Source organism: Myotis yumanensis, unplaced genomic scaffold, assembly GCF_028538775.1.
Source record: "Myotis yumanensis isolate MYYU_CA2020_CCGP unplaced genomic scaffold, mMyoYum1.0.hap1 SCAF_1, whole genome shotgun sequence".
In the NCBI taxonomy this organism is placed as follows: Eukaryota; Metazoa; Chordata; class Mammalia; order Chiroptera; family Vespertilionidae; genus Myotis; species Myotis yumanensis.
The window spans coordinates 165,104,926-165,122,325 of record NW_027223752.1 but is presented as its reverse complement, the minus strand read 5'-3'; the positions used below and the strand labels follow the sequence as shown (position 1 = coordinate 165,122,325).

At 43.6% G+C, this 17,400-nt stretch overlaps 1 protein-coding gene across 3 annotated transcripts in view; it reads left to right on the top strand.

Moving 5' to 3' along the window:
* Window positions 1–17,400, top strand: part of SFMBT2 (Scm like with four mbt domains 2) — a 231,482-nt gene that overhangs the window by 26,329 nt on the left and 187,753 nt on the right. The window contains exons 2-3 of one of the 3 annotated variants that reach the window (XM_070391588.1): window positions 4,681–4,836; window positions 14,258–14,349. In XM_070391588.1, the coding sequence (XP_070247689.1) occupies window positions 4,737–4,836; window positions 14,258–14,349 (192 nt within the window). In that variant the 5' untranslated portion in view covers window positions 4,681–4,736. Of the gene's footprint in view, window positions 1–4,680; window positions 4,837–14,254; window positions 14,350–17,400 lie in introns of all 3 variants that reach the window. The other 2 variants (XM_070391568.1, XM_070391577.1) reach the window with 2 other exon arrangements.

The following is a 17,400-nucleotide window of genomic DNA, read 5'->3' as shown; positions in this document are numbered from 1 at the left end:
AAGGCCATTGATTGCATCTAATTAAGCCTTCTTATTTAACTGATGAGAAGTTTGAGGAACAGAGAGGTTAAGTAATTTGCTTAAGTCACACAGCTAGTGGCCCTGTTACTCCTTATTCTCCAAGTACACTGTTCTTGTCACTGAGCCAAGACCACTTTTTGAAAGGCGGTTTAGACCTATAATTCTGTGGTTCAACAACTTTAGAGACAAGAGGAGTCAATTATAGTAGAATTAACTTTACACAAGGTCACAAAGTGTATTGTACAAAACAGGAAATGACCCTTTAAAAATCCAGCCCTCCCAGCCTTTTCATGTCTTTGGGAAAAGTGCTGCTTTCAAGAATAGATATTTTTACCTTCAGTCTTGAAATTACTTGAAATTACATATATTTTAAGAATCAAAAGGAAATTTGCTTCCTTTTAAAAATAGCCCTTTTTTTGGGATTAGGGTACTGTAGTTAGGAAAAGGATTTGCTTTTTAAAATCCTGTTTTTATTTTGCAATGCTTATAGATCAGTTTTCACTAATAAGATTTGTCCCCCTCCCCCTGCAATTCCATCAAAAGTAAATTTCTGTGAAGTAGTTTGTCATTCTTATATTTAATATATTTTCATCCAGAATTGTTTATTTCCATAGGCACTGCATAGCTTCTATTAGCTGCTGAGTGCTAACTGTGGCAAGTGAAGTAGTTTATTCTGGGAACCTGACTGCATGCTACAAAAAGATGGCATTTTGTTAATATTGGGAGATTCTTGGGTTGTTTCTACCATGTCCTGTGGATTTTACCTTTCAAAAACATAATGACCTTATTTCCTCCTTTTCTCTTTTACTGTCTTAGTCTAGACCTTCATCTGCATGTTGTTTTTAGTCTCTGTTTCCATTTGGTCTTGCCCCTGTCTGTCACCTGTCTGGCATGCAGCTGCCAGAGTGGTATTTCTAGAACAAATCTGATCATTTCACTTCTGGAATGAAATCCCACGGTGTCTAGTCCTGTGTGCAGAGTAAAACGCGGGGTCGGGCCCTTGTTTTGGCAAACTGTACACTCTCATCTAGGTTCCTCCTACCTCCCTACCCTCCCTCAAGTCTTTGTTCAAATATCACTCTTTCAGGTCTTACCTGGCCACCATCTAAATGATCATAACCCCATGTCACCTGTACCTTCTCTCCATGTTTAGTTTTCCCTCCAGCACTTATCACCTTCTAACATACTGTATACTTTACCAATTTTCTGATGTATTGGAGCTTTCTCCAATAGGATGTACTCTCCATCAGGGCAGTCTATGGTATTTTGTTTGTGTCGAGTGTTCCACTTCCTACTCTTTCTCTTCTCCCCTCCAGGTTCTTGGTGATTCCTGCATAACCCCGTGGACAGCGGTGGAAGGCAGGGTTTTCCTGAGCATGCCGCCCTCTATCTCCTTCTTTGTCCAGGCCATCTTGTTAGCCCCTGGGGTCAGCGGATGTGGTATCCCTGCCTAGTGATGGGAGTGATCTGGAAACTCACCATCACAGTTGGTGTCATTGGGTGGGGTGTGGGTGTTACTGACATCTCAGTGCTCCCTGTGAGCATTCTCTCAGTGGATGCTTGTGGGTTGTTGGGTATTTGGTTGGATGGCCACTTGCTCATCATCAAGTGGTTTCTCTGCAGAGCGCATCGGCCATGCTCCTCAGGTACCAGGGGCCATAGTGATAAACTGGCGAGATCCCAGCATGGGACAGGACACTCTCCAGTCGCCTGGCAGCCTCTCCTGCCACTGTGTGCAGCCCCTTGGGGAGAAAATCCCCCAAAGCAGAGCTGTCTATGAATTTGTGTTTGTATCGTAATAGGAATGGTGAAGAAATGCTCTTAGGAGAATGCAGTTCTGTCCATTATCCTGTGGTTTGTTTTAGCAAACTGATGTCCATGGGGTAAAATTAACCAGCCACAATATTCTAACGCTGGGTTTGCCACTGTCCTCCATTGTAAATAGTTTTAGAACCCATCTGTTCATTTAGGGGGTTTCAGAAACGAAACTAGTGAATCGAATGATTCACTAGTGACATGAGCTAACTTTGAATTATTAAAAAAAACAAACCCAGTTTCTATTTAGGCTTACATCATTCTTTTAATTTTGCCAAAACCTCAAAATATTTTTCAGGGAAGTAATCCAAAGAGCACCAAAATGTGCAGTGTGTGTGAGTGTGTGTGTATTTTAAAAAGGGCATGGTCGATTTTTGCAGAAAATGCAACATGGTGTATTTACTTTTACCTTTCAAAAAAATTTTAAATAAATATATATATGTGTGGCCCAGTGCACGGATTCATGCACATGGAAAGGAAATTAATTAGAAGAAAGATTTGTGTGGTAATTACATTACTGCAAAAAATTACATGTCAAAATAGTATATATAATATAGTATTATAAAATTAAAATACAAAATATTTTAATATCGCTATTCTCCATTTCTTTATAATAGAAGTGTCAGAGATGAAAGAAAATTAGTAAAATGTATATGAAAATAATATATAAATTGATTTATAAATAAACAATAACAACATGATATAAAAACAACAAAGACATGATATAAAAATAACAAAAACATGACATAAAAACAACATTGATAAAAACAATGATTGATAAATTAATAAATAAACAACAACAACATGATATGACAACGACAAAGTGCCAATAGTTGGACTCCAGATACATTCTGGCATTGTGTGCGATTGGTGCCAGCGAGAGTTTTATATGTAGCGCACATGCACTAGTCAATGTTTATTTTTAAATTGCCAATGCGTATCATATGTACCGGCCAGTCGGTCAGTTGGACGATCAGACGGACGTATGGTCGATCACTTGGCCTTTTACAGATATAGATATATTTTTATTGTTGACGGTATTGCAGCTGTCTCCCATTCCTCCCCACCCCCATCTATCCAGCCCCTCCCCCTTACCCCCAGGCCTTCACTACACTATTGTCTGTGTCCATGGGCTATGCTTATAAGTATATAAGTTCTTTGGTTTTTATCTTCTCATCCCCTGCCCCCACCCAAAATATGTTAGTCTGTTTCATGCCTCCATGCCTCAGGACTTGTTGGTCAGTTTATTTTGTTCATTAGGTTCCACAGATAAGTAAGGTCATGTGATACATATCTTTCTCTGACTGGCTTATTTCACTTAGCATAATAATCTCCAGGTCCTTCCATGCTGTCTCAAAGGGTAAGAGATCCATCTTTTTTATGGCTGCATAATATTCCACTGTGTGAATGTATTCACACAATATATTCCACAGCTTTTTTATCCATTCATCTACTGATGGGCACTTGAGCTGTTTCCAAATCTTAGCTATTGTAAATAATACTGCTATGAATATAGGAGTGCATATATTCTTTGTGATTGGTGTTCCAAGGTTGTTAGGGTATATTTCCAGAAGTGGGATCGCTGGATCAAATGGCAGTTTCATTTTTCATTTTTTGGGGAAACTCCATGCTGTTTTCCATAATGGCTGCACCAGTCTGCATTCCCATCAGCAGTGTACAAGGGTTCCCTTTTCTCCACATCTTTGCCAGCACTTGTTTGTTGACTTATTGATCATAGTCAGTTGGACAAGTGTGAGGTGATATCTCATTGTAATTTTAATTTGCATTTCTCTGATGATTAGTGACGTTGAGCATTTTTTCATATGTCTATTGGCCATTTGTATGTCCTCTTTGGAGAAGTGTTTATGTCCTCAGCCCTTTTTTTTTTTATTGGATTGTATGTCTTCCTTTTGTTGAGTTATATAAGTTCTTTATATATTTTGGAAATTAGTTGCTTATCAGGTATATTGGGCATGGTATTCTTAAAAGATACTTTACCAGTATGTGTGTGACAAAATATCCTGTTTACATAGCTATCGATGTACTAGTCTTTTCCTTCATCTATTTTTGTCCCTTTGCCGATTTGAACTTTTGTCTACATGTGAAATAAAAGTGAACACTGAGTAAATGAAAGATTAAAAACCCCGCATCTGGCTTTGTCTAACCACCAGAACCGTGAATGGCTGACCCTTAGTAATGACTGCACCTGGGTGTTTTATGGGATGTGACATAAGTGAGTTAGATTATAGGATTCTGTGCGTACCGACCATAATTTCACGTATTTTACTACCAGTCTTGTCAGAACTCCCAGGCAAGTGTGGAATAGTCATACTGTTATAGGAAAATTCCAATTGGTCACAAAGCTCACATGTACAAGCGTTGACACTTTAACTGGCTTTGCTAACCATTGCCTGGGAGACACCAGATCTCTTATATGCGTGCGTGTGTGTGTGTGTGTGTGTGTGTGTGTATGCGGAGGCTGAGATGGGCTTGGCACTTCTCAGCATTGAGTGAGGGAGGAGGAAACAGTTGGGTGGAGAAGTGTCTTGCCAACATTTCCAAGGTTGACTGGGGGTTGAAACTTAGATTCTGTTTGTTGATGAAAAATGTGCCCATTTTAGTGGTGAGGTGATAAGAACTTGTAGAAAATTGATGGTTTTGCTCAGCAGTGACCTTTGTTGTTGACCTTGTGCAGACGTGTACCCATTAGTCTTGACTCTTGGTACCTTGTATCATTACTACATTGCATCCTGCACGTTATAATGAAATAGCAGCTCTGACAGGATGCTGTTAGTTTTGGAGAGTTTAAAAATACGTGAATCTGACTCTTTTTTTCTTTGTCAGTTGCCCTTAGGTAATTCTTTCTGCAGGATGAATTAAGAGAAGATCCTTCCTTGGCAATGGAGAGCAGTTTGCCAGCTACCAATATGCCAGACCCCTCATCTTCTCCCTTGGAGAAACATCCCAGCTCAGCCAATGGTAATGGAGATTTTGATTCAGGTAAGATTCTGTTTTCTAAAGCCATTTGGCCTTTGGATGTATTAACAAGTATCTTTCTGAAAATGCTCAGGAAACAGTGGGGCAGGGTTTCTAGATCTCACATGCGGCCTGTTCCTAGGCTTTGCTATCATATTTATAAGCATATAGCAGCTTGAAAGTCAGGCAAAATTTGCTTCAAAATTAATATTAGCTATATACTAGACAGACAGGCTAGGGTGATAGTGAGGTGCCAAATCACTTCAAAATTTCAATGGCTTAGCAAATAAATGTTCACTATTACTCACACTCTGTGGTTCAGACAGTCGGTGGTGCTCCGTTGCATGGAGTCTCTCTGCACACTGCCTGGCAGTGCCATCTCCTCTGCTGCTTCGGGCTTGGTCCTAACGGGAAGCAGAGCTGCAGGGTCTTGAGCCAGTGATTAAATGCTCTAGCTCAGAAGAGACAGGTTTGCTCAGAACCTCTTTTTTAATTTTTATTTTTAATCACATTTCACATTCAATATTATTTTGTAGTAGTTTCAGGTGTACAGCATATCTGTTCGACATTCACATGCTTTACAAAGTGTTCCCCCCAATGCTTTTACCCACCTGGCACCATACATACTTAAGTATTATGGACTGAATTTCCAATGCTATAGTTTATATCCCCGTGACTATTTCATAACTACCACTTTGTAGTTCTTAATCCCTTCACCTTTACACCCACCCTCCCTTTCCCCCATGTTCAGAACTTCTTGACAGAACCAGTCTAGGGAGGTGTGGAAATCGAATTCTCCGGCATGTGCCCAGAAAGAGAGGACAGCAGGATGTGCCCAAACACTAGATGCTGCTTCCCAAGACCCTCTCAAAACCTCCAGCACAGCTTTCAGAATAGTGCATAATGTGAAAGAAATTTAGGTGATGTGAATTTGTAGTAAAGAAATCACAAAACAAACAAAATGAAACCAGCCTTTGGTTGAATTTTGGTATTTACCCAATAACTTTGTAAATGCATCTTTTTCTAAATACTGGCATAATAAAGAGTTTATTAATTTTTTTTTAAAAAAGGACTTTAATCCTATATAATAAAGAGGTAATATGCAAATTAACCCTCAGGCCCTCACAAGATGGCTGCCTACGACCAGGCTGGCAGGGGGACGACCAAACGACTGAACAGCAGGCTGTGTGGGGTGACCAGGTGGGGGGGGGGGCGGGGGGCGTGAGGGGTGACCAGGCCGGCAGAGGGGGGCAGTTGGGGGTGACTAGGCTAGCAGGAGGGGCAGTAAGAGGTGACCAGGCTGGTAGGGAGGGGCAGTTGGGGGTGACTAGGCTGGCAGGAGGGGCAGTAAGAGGTGACCAGGCTGGTAGGGGGGGGCAGTTAGGGGCAACCAGGCCAGCAGAGGGGGTTAGTAAGGGGTGACCAGGCTGGCGGGGGGTGGGCAGTTAGGAATGACCAGGCCAACAGGGAGGGGGCTCTTGGGGGATGACCTGGCCGGCAGCAGGGGGCAGTTAGGGGTGACCAGGTCAGCGGGGGGGGCAGTTAGGGACGATCATGCCAGCATGCAGAGGCAGTGAGGGGCAATCAGGCTGGCAGAGAGGGGCAGTTAGGGGCGACCACGCAGGCAGGTGAGCAATTAGGAGCCAGCAGTCCAGGCTTGTGAGAGGGATGTCCGACTGCTGGTTTAGGCCTGATTCCAGGGATCGGGACTAAACCGGCAGTCGGACATCCCCCAAGGGGTCCCGGATTAGAGAGGGTGCAGGCTGGGCTGAGGCCTCCCCACCCCGTGCACAAATTTCATGCACTGAGCCTCTAGTATTACATAACAGCAAATTAGATAAGGACAACTTAGCTCTCAGAATCATAGACAATGCTATGGTGAATTCATGGGCAAAAATGTTGATCATTAATTCAGTGGGAGATTTGACCATTGCCCCAAGAAGGTATGAAATTTGTTTTCACATTTTGGTGAGACCAGTCAATGATGTAATTACAGACTGTGTGATGTTAATGGGAAGCAGAGCAGCAGGGTCTTGAATAAGTGATTAAATGCTCTAGTTCAGAAGAGACAGGTCCCATTGAATTTACTAGATTATGTTTCTCAAATTATATCTTTATCTGGAGAAAATCTGGAAACCCCTAAAATAATTGCCTGAAAGATGTTAGTATCTGTTTCAAAATTAGCTCATTCTTCACCTTTCAGTTTCTTTCTACATAAAGCAGGAGCGGGAAAAAGCCTAAAAGCAGAGTCAAATCTTTTTCCCCCAGTGGAAACATGGAAATTCTTTTTCTGAGAGACCATAGTCCCATAGACTGAATGTTCACCCTAGTTATTCTACTTTTATTTAAGTACAAACATGCCTTTCAAAAAGTCTTTGTTATGCTTGCTGAGTGAGGTTATTTTTCCACTTTAGAGTCCCTGATTTTCACCATATTTTTGTTGCACACACATCTGACACCTATGACTGCATCATTTTTACTGGTATGTTTTCAAAACTGTCTAAACGGCAACTGTGTGTTGACTTTTCATTTTTAGGCACCTGCAGTAGATTCTGAAACTTATTAAAAATACGGTGTCAGGAAAATTATTCGTACTGAATTTTCTTGTGGGTGATCCCATTAATGGGGAGGTGTGAGCACCAGAATCCTGTCATTGGCTGGGCTATGCCACACCAAACGCCCACTTCTTGCTTAGTTCCTTGCTCTTGTGTGGTGGGGGGCCTGAATCATCTACGAGGTTAAGATCTTCACTAGAACTCATAGTCCTAAATAGCTCTGAATGATCTTCACATTTTCCAGATATTGGCTCTGACTCCCTTCTTCCCCTCCTAATATGGCTAATCTGTCCTTTCTTCTGTCCATTTATACTTGTGTGGTGAGGAGACTTTTAGATGGTGCCCAAAACACAGACTTTCCTAAAGAGGAAACCATTGTTGTTTTTTTAAGAAGAAACCAATTTAAAGCAGGATCTAAACCTTTGTAGAGAGCAGAGGCTAACTTTTAGAAACTTGGATCTAGTTTTGAACATTTAGACTCTTAAGAACATACCCAAGTAGGAGCCGTCAAATAATTTATTTTCCCAAGTAGTTCCCGTTTCACCTGTTACTACATAAAAATATCTTGCTGTCTGCCATCAGTTGTGTGGATGTTTGGTTCTGGGACCAATTGTGATGCACTTAGGGCTGGATGGTGTCTTGGTCTTTTTCCTGGAAGTGTTTCGGATGAGATTTCCATGACAGATGAGCAAAAGGTAAACTGAGCTCTCTTCACCTGCCTGTCAATTGACTCTCAAATGAGGTAAAACAGGTACGTGACCCTGAGCTCATGGCAGCACTCTCTTAAGTGCTTTATGCATGTTGCATTGTTTAAGTCTTCCACAACCCAGTGAAATAGCAGATGAAATTAGACAACTAGGCAGAATCACTTGGCTGTTGTGTTCAAGCCTGAGATTTCATCCTGAGGGCTTGGAACCTTGTGCTCTGAAACACTGAGCTGTGCCTGCCCTTCAGCCTGGACACATAAGTGTGCGCGCGCAGACACACACACACACACACACTTTATGGGACACAGCAACAACTCAGATTCTTTCTTTAAAAAACACACACATGTTTTTATTGATCTTAGAGAAAGAGGAAGGATGTGAGGGAGGGAGAGAGAGAAGGAAACATCAATGGGAGAGAGAAACGTCCATCAGTTGCCTCCTGCACCACCCTGACCAGGGATCGAACCCACAACCTAGGCATGTGCCCTGACCAGGAATCAAACCAGCAACCTTTTGGTGCATGGGACAACACTCAATCAACTGAGCCAGATCTTCCACGGCTCAGATTCTTTCTTGTCCTCTCCACCAGTTGTCTCCCATCCCCTCTCCCCACGTGTTATATGACACCCAACTGCACCTCCCTGAAAACTGACCACATGTAAGTCCTTACAGCTCTTCTTGGACCAAATTACGGGGCCAAAGGATGGGAGTCCAACCTGGTTGCTTCCCATGTTTTGATCCTGTGTCTTCGGTTCCTCTGTCCCCACGCCCAGCTGCTGTGATCCTTGCACTGATGCTCCGTTCCTCTGAAATGAAAACCATCAGCTTAACGCAGGACTCTGAGTTTCATTGGCAGTTTTCTCATGTATAGTTTTGCCTCTTTTCCTAAGGAAAGCTCAGATAGTTGGGGTCAATAACTGACACTTGAGTCCCAGGGATGAAATAGCTTAATGTAAAATGACTCCCCCTTCTGGGACACCACTGGGATAAGCGGGGAATAAAGACAGAATGGACAGAAACACACAGAAGGATGAGGACTAGAACAGGATTTCTGGAACTCTAGGCTTCTCCAATAGCTGTGATAAAAACAAACAAAACACTCGCTGACATAGTGATAAATAGCTTCCCAGGCATAATTTTTCCAGGATGGCTAAATGTAGTTTCCTGATAAGTCTACAGATAAAGTGGTGGCGTGCATTTACATTGGGCAAGTCTGAGTCAAAAGCATTACTCTGGAAATGTGGGCTTGATTTTTTGGGGGGGAGGGTGTTAGGTTATATCAACTGGAGTCCCACAGGCTCTTGCATTCAGGGAGGAAATGAACCAACATTCTTAAGAGAGAAATTCAGATCTCTGACTCTCCATGCTGGAGAGGAACTAGTTTCATGTGACTCTGTTGTATTCCCTTTAAAAAAATAACAACTCTCTTTTAAATAGTTGTTGCCTCCCCAAAGAGGGGAGATTGGGTCAGTTTTACATGTTTTCTTTTTTCTGGAAAGTCTCTCTGGAAGTCTGGGTAGCTGAGATAGCACGAGGACCTCTGTGTTCGGGTGACAGTCCCCTCCTCCCTGGTTTAGTCCTGTAGCCGAGAACTCCGATCTAGGATTGCGTTGGCCAGTCCCATCTGACTTTCATTCGAATGCAGTGTCTGCTTAATATATTCACAACGCACCTCTTTTCTAGATGTTCTGATGGTCTGAACGGACTATCAGCAGTTAAAATAACAAAGATGTAATGTCTTTCTTTCTCTTTCCACATTAAAAAAAAATACCTAGCACACAAGAAGGTGCTCTGTAAGATTCTGTTCATTTCAAACATGCCAATTCTCCATTTTGTGTTGTTTTTTTTACGAGGTAGTGGTTATGGGCTTTCATATCCACCTTTGCAAAGTTAGCCTTATTTCGTATTGTAAAATTGTACAACCCAAGGTTTGATTACTTAAAGGTGTGTGAGCCGTTCGCTCATTCCATTTTTCACTGTAAAGCAGCTTGCAGTCCGACTTTTAGTAAGGTATTCTTTTTCTGTTTATTATGAAATATTCTGGTCACATAAATAGCTTTCTGTTTTCTAAAGCCGGAGTGCCACTAATGAACGAGGCTGTTTTCTTTTACATTGTGACATTTTCTTAGTAGCTTTTCATAGTCTGTTTTCATTACATCATGGGGCAATGCCTCCAACTAGATCATTTGCCACCGAGGGAGATTGTCAGTTTCCTTGATAAAATGTTTATGGGTTTAAGAGGTTCATGAATCAGCGGTAAATATTTGCTCTGGCTTTATGAGACCTCCACTCATAAACATCGTGTATGTTTATCTATTGCTCATTGAAATGTCTTTAGAGAATCAGCCTCTTAGGCACATGCCGGGGAGGAAGTGTTACTAAATGACAGATTTGAAAAGGCTGTATTGTGAGGAGCCCTGCATTTTGTATCAGATTTTATTGTTAAAACAACACACTTAAAGTTACCAGTGCTGGGCATAAAGGTTTTTAAAAATATTTTTAATTCCATTCTAGGTCTGACGTTTGGGGTGCTTATTAAAGTTCTTTTTGCATGCATAATTTTATACTTTATTTACTGTACTTTAAAAATCACCTGATGCTGGCCTGTTTATGCCCAGAGTTTTGGGATGTAGGAGCAATAAGGATATGAGTTATACATTAAGCAATTATGACTTGTCTACACATTTAGGGGCACAAGTAAACGGGACTGAAGTAAAACTCAGTTGCACTTGTTGGAAAAACACATTGAGGACTGAACTGAGATTACTGCCTTTATCAATCAGGAGAAATAGCAGTAACAGGATAGATGAAGTCATTGGCATGTGCCAGTCTAGGCAGTGGATTGCAGGGGTGACTGGAGGCTGGAAACCCGGCTGATGGCTGCAGCTCAGGATCTAGCACAGGATAGCGGGCTGGGAAAGTCTACAGCAGTGATGGCGAACCTTTTGAGCTCGGCGTGTCAGCATTTTGAAAAACCCTAACTTAACTCTGGTGCCGTGTCACATATAGAAATTTTTTAATATTTGCAACCATAGTAAAACAAAGATTTATATTTTTGATATTTATTTTATATATTTAAATGGCATTTAACAAAGAAAAATCAACCAAAAAAATGACTTCGTGTGTCACCTCTGACACGCATGTCATAGGTTCGCCATCACTGGTCTAGAGGCGGAATGGTTATGTCACTCCTTAAACCCTCTTTTCCAAACCACCTCCTAGATGCTTTCCTCAAACAGGGTAAAAAGTATTTTTTTTTAGACAGCAGAGAGTGACACTTTTCTTCAGCCCTGTTATTAATGACGCACACTTGGGAGTCACGATGGTACCTCTTCCTCTCTTGGTTAACTTGAATGAATGAATGAATATCTGGGTGAACACACAAGCATCTGCAGTCAAACCTTGGTTCTCGAACATCTCCCATCTGGAACAATTCGGTGCTCGACCAAGTTGTTCACAGAAAAAATGTCTCAAACTTTCAACCTGACAATCCTTTCATGCTAATACATCAATATGAAAAAAAGCATCTCTTAGGCAACAGAGGAGAGAATGCTCCTGCCCAAGACCGAGTTTTATGCCCATGGCTGCGCCCTGGTTCTCTCCTTCTTTACAAGCAGGTCTCGGGCTGTGCCCATATGGTTCGCCGCCCCGAAGGTGGCTGCTGCCTCTAGCCCTGTGTCCTTCTGTTGTCTGATTTGGCTCTGGAGTGTTCAAAGGCTCATCAGTGCAGAAAGACAGAGAGAAGTCAGCCTTAGAGTCTCCATGTGGAGAAGCGGGGGGTGGTGGTGAATGGAGGTGTCTGATTTGTGATATGGACAGAAGAATGACACAGGAAGGTGCCTCGTAAGAGTTCCATCCTCGAAATCTGATAGCCTGCCTTGGACTCATGCCTCCTTGGATGGACAGCTGTGTGATAGTGGTGGCTCCAGCTTTTTTGGGCCGCCGTCAGGGCCTCCACCATCCCTTCTGTGCAATGAGGCTGTAGTATCCATCTGTCAGGATTCTTGAGATGTAAAGCAATCAGCAGAGAGCTGTTGTCCCAATATGGCATGGCTCTTATGTGAAGCTGGACAGAGTGCAAAGAATAAAGTAAGACAAGTTAGCTATCATCAGGTACAGCACCAGACCACCTGGACAGATGCATCGTGCTGCTGTGATGCTCTGGCTAGTGGGTCAAAAAGCAATCCTGATAATCAATGTCCAATGCTGCCTGGGACAAAATAATTTCGGGCAGAGCTGTTGGGTGACACCCAGATGTGTTTTCTGAATGTGACTGCTTTCCCTTTGGGTTTGCCTTACTGTGTCGAAGTAGCCGGAAACCACCTGGTGTCCTTGTTAGCTGGTGGCTGCAGGACCCTCTGACTTTTTCAGGGAACGCACTTCTGATAAAAAGACAGCAAGTCCCTGGGTGAAACAGACTTTTGGGAGAGATACAAGAAGAGGGTTTTCTTTTCAGATGGCTTTTTATTTTCTTGGACATTTGATTATAAACCACTTGATGGGAGTGAAATTTGAGAAGATAGTTTTAAGGAACTTTGATTCAGTAGACAAAATTGAAGGTAACTGCCTTTCAACTTAGCATGTTCTGACTTTAAAAAAAATTATCCCCTTCTATCATTTCCTGAGATTATGCACTTATCACAAGAAAATTACTTTTCTTCCAACTTTTAATTTAAAAGTCTTTAGTAGGAACAAGTAGTGATAGATAGCCTCAAGAACAAGGCTTCCTTTCTTAGACTCTCCCTTCGCCGCATCCCCCTGGCCCACCTGCCAGTATTTGTTCTTGGTCCAGTGAGGTAGCCTCCTGCTAGTAGAAGATACATGGTTGAACATTATCGCAAGAAGAGAGAATCTAAACGTTTGAAGCTCTTACTTAGCTGCATGTATGGACAGCCCTGACTGCTGTATGTTCTTTCCTTAAGATTGTCTTACAAATCGGTTAAAGTAATGGTGACAGCTGATTAGTTCTTTCCATTTGAAATTGTGACATGACATTTATGTTATCTGTATTTCACTTTAAAAATTTTTGAATGAGTTGTGAGAGAAAGAGAGAAACATCCATTTGTCATTCCACTTATTTATGCATTCATTGGTTGGTTTCTTGCATGAGCCCTGACTGGGGTTTGAGCCTGCAATCTTGGCGTATTAGGATACCCTAACCCAATGGTCGGCAAACTGCGGCTCGCGAGCCACATGCGGCTCTTTGGCCCCGTGAGTGTGACTCTTCCACAAAATACCACGTGTGGGCGCGCATGTACAGTGCGATTGAAACTTCGTGGCCCATGCGCAGAAGTCAGTTTGCTGACCACTGCCCTAACCAACTGAGATACCCGTCCAGGGCCTATATGTACTTTAAAATGAATGATCTGGTATTTTTCAGCTATACAGATTATATCTTACATATAGAGTCTTGAATGTTTGGAGAATTACTTGATTTCCTTCAGAGCCCAAATAGGGATCGCTTTAAGAGTCATGTGCATTTGATTGTATTTCTCCTTGATCCTTGTTATTGGGAAATCCATGTCCTATTGGTTCTACTGGCGTACCTTGCCCTGAAAGCCCTGTCACAGCAGCTGGCAGGACAGCGGACCCTGAACTGGGTCTCACAGTTGGTCTGTTTCTGTCCCTAACTTATCCAGTGGCCTCACACACTTTAACAATCTTTCTGGGCTCAGTTGTTTTCCCCTTGAAATGACATCAATGCTTTCTAAAGTCCCGTATGGCACTAACAGTCGATGCTATTATTCCATAATCCCCAGCTGTAGTGTGTAGCGGGAGACAAGGGTGCCAGTGCTGTAAGTACGTCATAGTGCTTACTCAGCACCCCATGGTTTTCTTCACCTTGCCCTCCAATCTCCCCAAAGAATGGAGTATCCACAGTGGCCAGGATGATACACTAATATGAAGCAAGTATGCCGTGAAACAAATCTCATTTCATTTGCCTAAGAGCACTTAATGTTATCTTTGATTTTGTCAGGGTATCCAAGCAGAATTTCTTCCGGGTGTCCTTAGTTTATAAAGTCAGCAAACTGAAGCTTTGAAAATCATTTGATAATATGTTCCAAAGCCACTGAATTAGGGATTTTCTAGTCTTCACTGGGGGCCAGTACCTTTCCATCCTTCACTCTACTATTGATATTTTTGTGTTTTTTTGTTTGTTTGGTTTTCGTCTTTCAATAGAAGAAGGTTCAAGCTTGGAGGAAATTGGCTTTAACTGGGGCGAGTACTTGGAAGAAACGGGTGCCAGTGCAGCTCCTCACACATCATTCAAACACGTACGTATCCTCCCTCTCTTTCTGGTCTGCATTTGGAGGGTGGGAGGGGAACCTGCAGGAAGATGCCAAACCGATTGCAAGAAAGAGAATGAGAAAAGAAGGGAAATCCAGTCAAGATTTCTTAGAAATACAGAAGAAATGGGGAAGTTTGTTTGCTTAGCTGCAGGTAGGGTTGGCCTGGCTCTTGTGGCTTATCTCATCTAACACAGGGCTGGGCTCAGGGTGGGTGAGAAAGGATGTGTGATCTTAACCTTGTCTGTACCTCAAAATGTCAAATTTGACAGACGTGGCCTTTGCACAGGGCCTGAGACGGGCAAGATTGGTTAGAATAAATAAAAGCCAGCAAACTAGGTAAGTATAATATCTTCTTAGGAGGTGTAATGGCTGTGATGGTTTATTTTGGAGTGATGGTTTTTTATGTTTAATTTAAAAATCTTTTTAATTAAGCCAGTCAGAGAAAGATAATATCACATGGTCACACTCATTTGTGGAATATAATGAACAACATAAGCTGATGAACAAAAATCAAACCAGAGTCATAGAAGCATCGAACAGACTGTCTAATCTATGAGGGAAGGTGGGGGGGGGGGGGGGCAGGGCGGGGTGGGGGGGATTGGTGAGAGAGTAAGAGATAAACTAAAGGACTTGTATGCATACATATGAGCATAACCAATGGACACAGACAGGGGCTGGGGGGGTCGTCTAGGGAGAGGTCAATGGGGGAAAAAGGAGACTTATGTAATACTTTAAACAATAAGGAATTTAAATTAAAAAAAATCTTTTATTGATTTTAGAGAGCAAGGGAGAGGGATAGAGGGAGAGAAATATCAATCGGCTGCCTCCTGCATGCCCCCTACTGGGGCTCAAGCCCACAGCCCAGGCATGTGCCCTGACCCGGGGCTGAACTGGTGACCTAAGACCTAACTGGAGACCTTTTGGTGCATGGGATGATGCTCAACCAACTGAACCACACTGGCCAGGGCCGCATTGATGTTTTTATTTTGAAAGGACGCATAAAAGTTTTATAGTCTTCTGTGGGCAGATTAGTCAAATGAGAGAAAATATCATAAATATTCAGAAAACATTTAAATCAAGCCCCCCAAAAATCATTCTTAACAATGATTTCTTTGAACAATGCAAATAGCTTGCTCAGCAGAGTAAAAGTCCCAGGAAATAAAAAATTGAGCTTTTATCAGGTTTTTGCTTCTACAGAAGATTTTAGCAATATATTGTGAGCAAGGAAAATACTCAATTTCCAGGACCTACATTTTTTTTGGCATTGTTGTTGTTTTACTGGAAAAGAAAATTTAATTCTGAGAAACATCTTTTTCACTGGCCTACCCAGAGCAAAGATTCAGCCTGAGTGTCATTAGCAAATTGGGGCATTTTCTCAACCTGCTCTTGCCTTTGGCTCTCATGCTGAGTTAGGAAGCCAGAACTTTGATTCATTATTTTAACGCAACATTTTATCCTTTTTGGAGGTGAAGTGTTCTTTTGAAAAGGAATTTAAGACCTTATTAAATTCGCATGACCTTATAAAAGTAGATTACATTCCTAATTCTCTTTTATACTGACACTCGTAATGTTATAATTACTAGTTTATTATAAATGTAGTTGTGGTTATTCAGTGAAACCAGGAGGTAAATATCTACACTAATAAAAGAGAAAAATGGTAATTGGCGTACGACCGCTACCCTTCCCATTGGCTAATCAGCGTATCCTTATGCAAATTAACTATCAGCCAAGATGGCGGCCGGCAGCCAGGCAGCTGGAAGCGAACATGAGGCTTGCTTGCTCCAGTGACTGCAGACTCCAACGTTTCCCGCCTGACTTGCCGGGCTCTGAGCTGGCAGTTTGAAACATTCTAACAAATATAGCCGGCTGGGATCTCAGAGCTGAAGTTATACATTGTTTCGATTATAGAATGGCAAACAAACCAGCAGCGGAAGCCTCAGAGCTAGAGCCAGAGCTAAAGCTGGCCCAGAAAAAAAAAAAAAAGGAGTGGTTGGGAGCTTCAGTCAAAACCCCTAGCCTGAAAGCAGTCCTCAGCCCCTCACCCAGACTGGCCAGGCACCCCAGTGGGGGCACCCCAGTGGGGACCCCCACCCTGATCCAGGACACCCTTCAGGGCAAACCAGCCGGCCCCCAGGCCTCTATCCTATATAGTAAAAGGGTAATATGCCTCCCAGCACAGGGATCAGCGGAGCCACGAGGCCTCCTGGCACCAGATCAGCATGACAGGGGGCAGCGCCCAAACCCCCTGATCGCCCTGCGGCTCTGTGTGTGACAGGGTGTGGCGTCCCAACCCCCTGATCGGCCCTGCTCTGTGTGTGACAGGGGGTGGTGCCCCAACCCCCTCCCCCCCCACGGGCCCTGCTCTGTGTGTGACGGGGTAGAGCCATAACCTCCCCATCGGCCCTGCCCTGAGTGTGACAGTGGCAGCGCCCCAACCCCCTGATTGGCCCTGCTCTGTGGGTGACAGGGGGCGTTGCCCTAACTCCCCTATCAGCCCTACTCTGTGCGTGACAGGGGGGAGCTCCCCAACCCCCTGATGGGCCCTGCTCTGTGCGTGATGGGGGGGGGGGGCAGTGCCCCAACCCCCTGATTGGCCCTGCTCTGTGGGTGACAGGGGGCGTTGCCCTAACTCCCCTATCGGCCCTACTCTGTGGGTGACAGGGGGGAGCTCCCCAACCCCCTGATGGGCCCTGCTCTGTGCGTGATGGGGGGGGGGGGCAGTGCCCCAACCCCCTGATTGGCCCTGCTCTGTGCATCACAGGGGGTGGCGCCACAACCTCCCCATTGACCCTGTCTTGAGTGTGACAGGGGGCGGTGCCCCAACCCCCCAATCAGCCCTACCCTGAGCGTGACTGAGGGTGGCATCGCAACCTCCCAATCCGCCCTGCTCTGTGCATGACAGGGGGCGGCGCCCCAACTCCCCAATCAGCCCTGCTCTGAGCCCGACCAGGGGCTGCACCTAGGGATTGGGCTTGCCCTCTGCCACTCAGGAGCAGGCCTAAGCCAGCAGGTCGTTATCTCCCGAGGGGTCCCAGA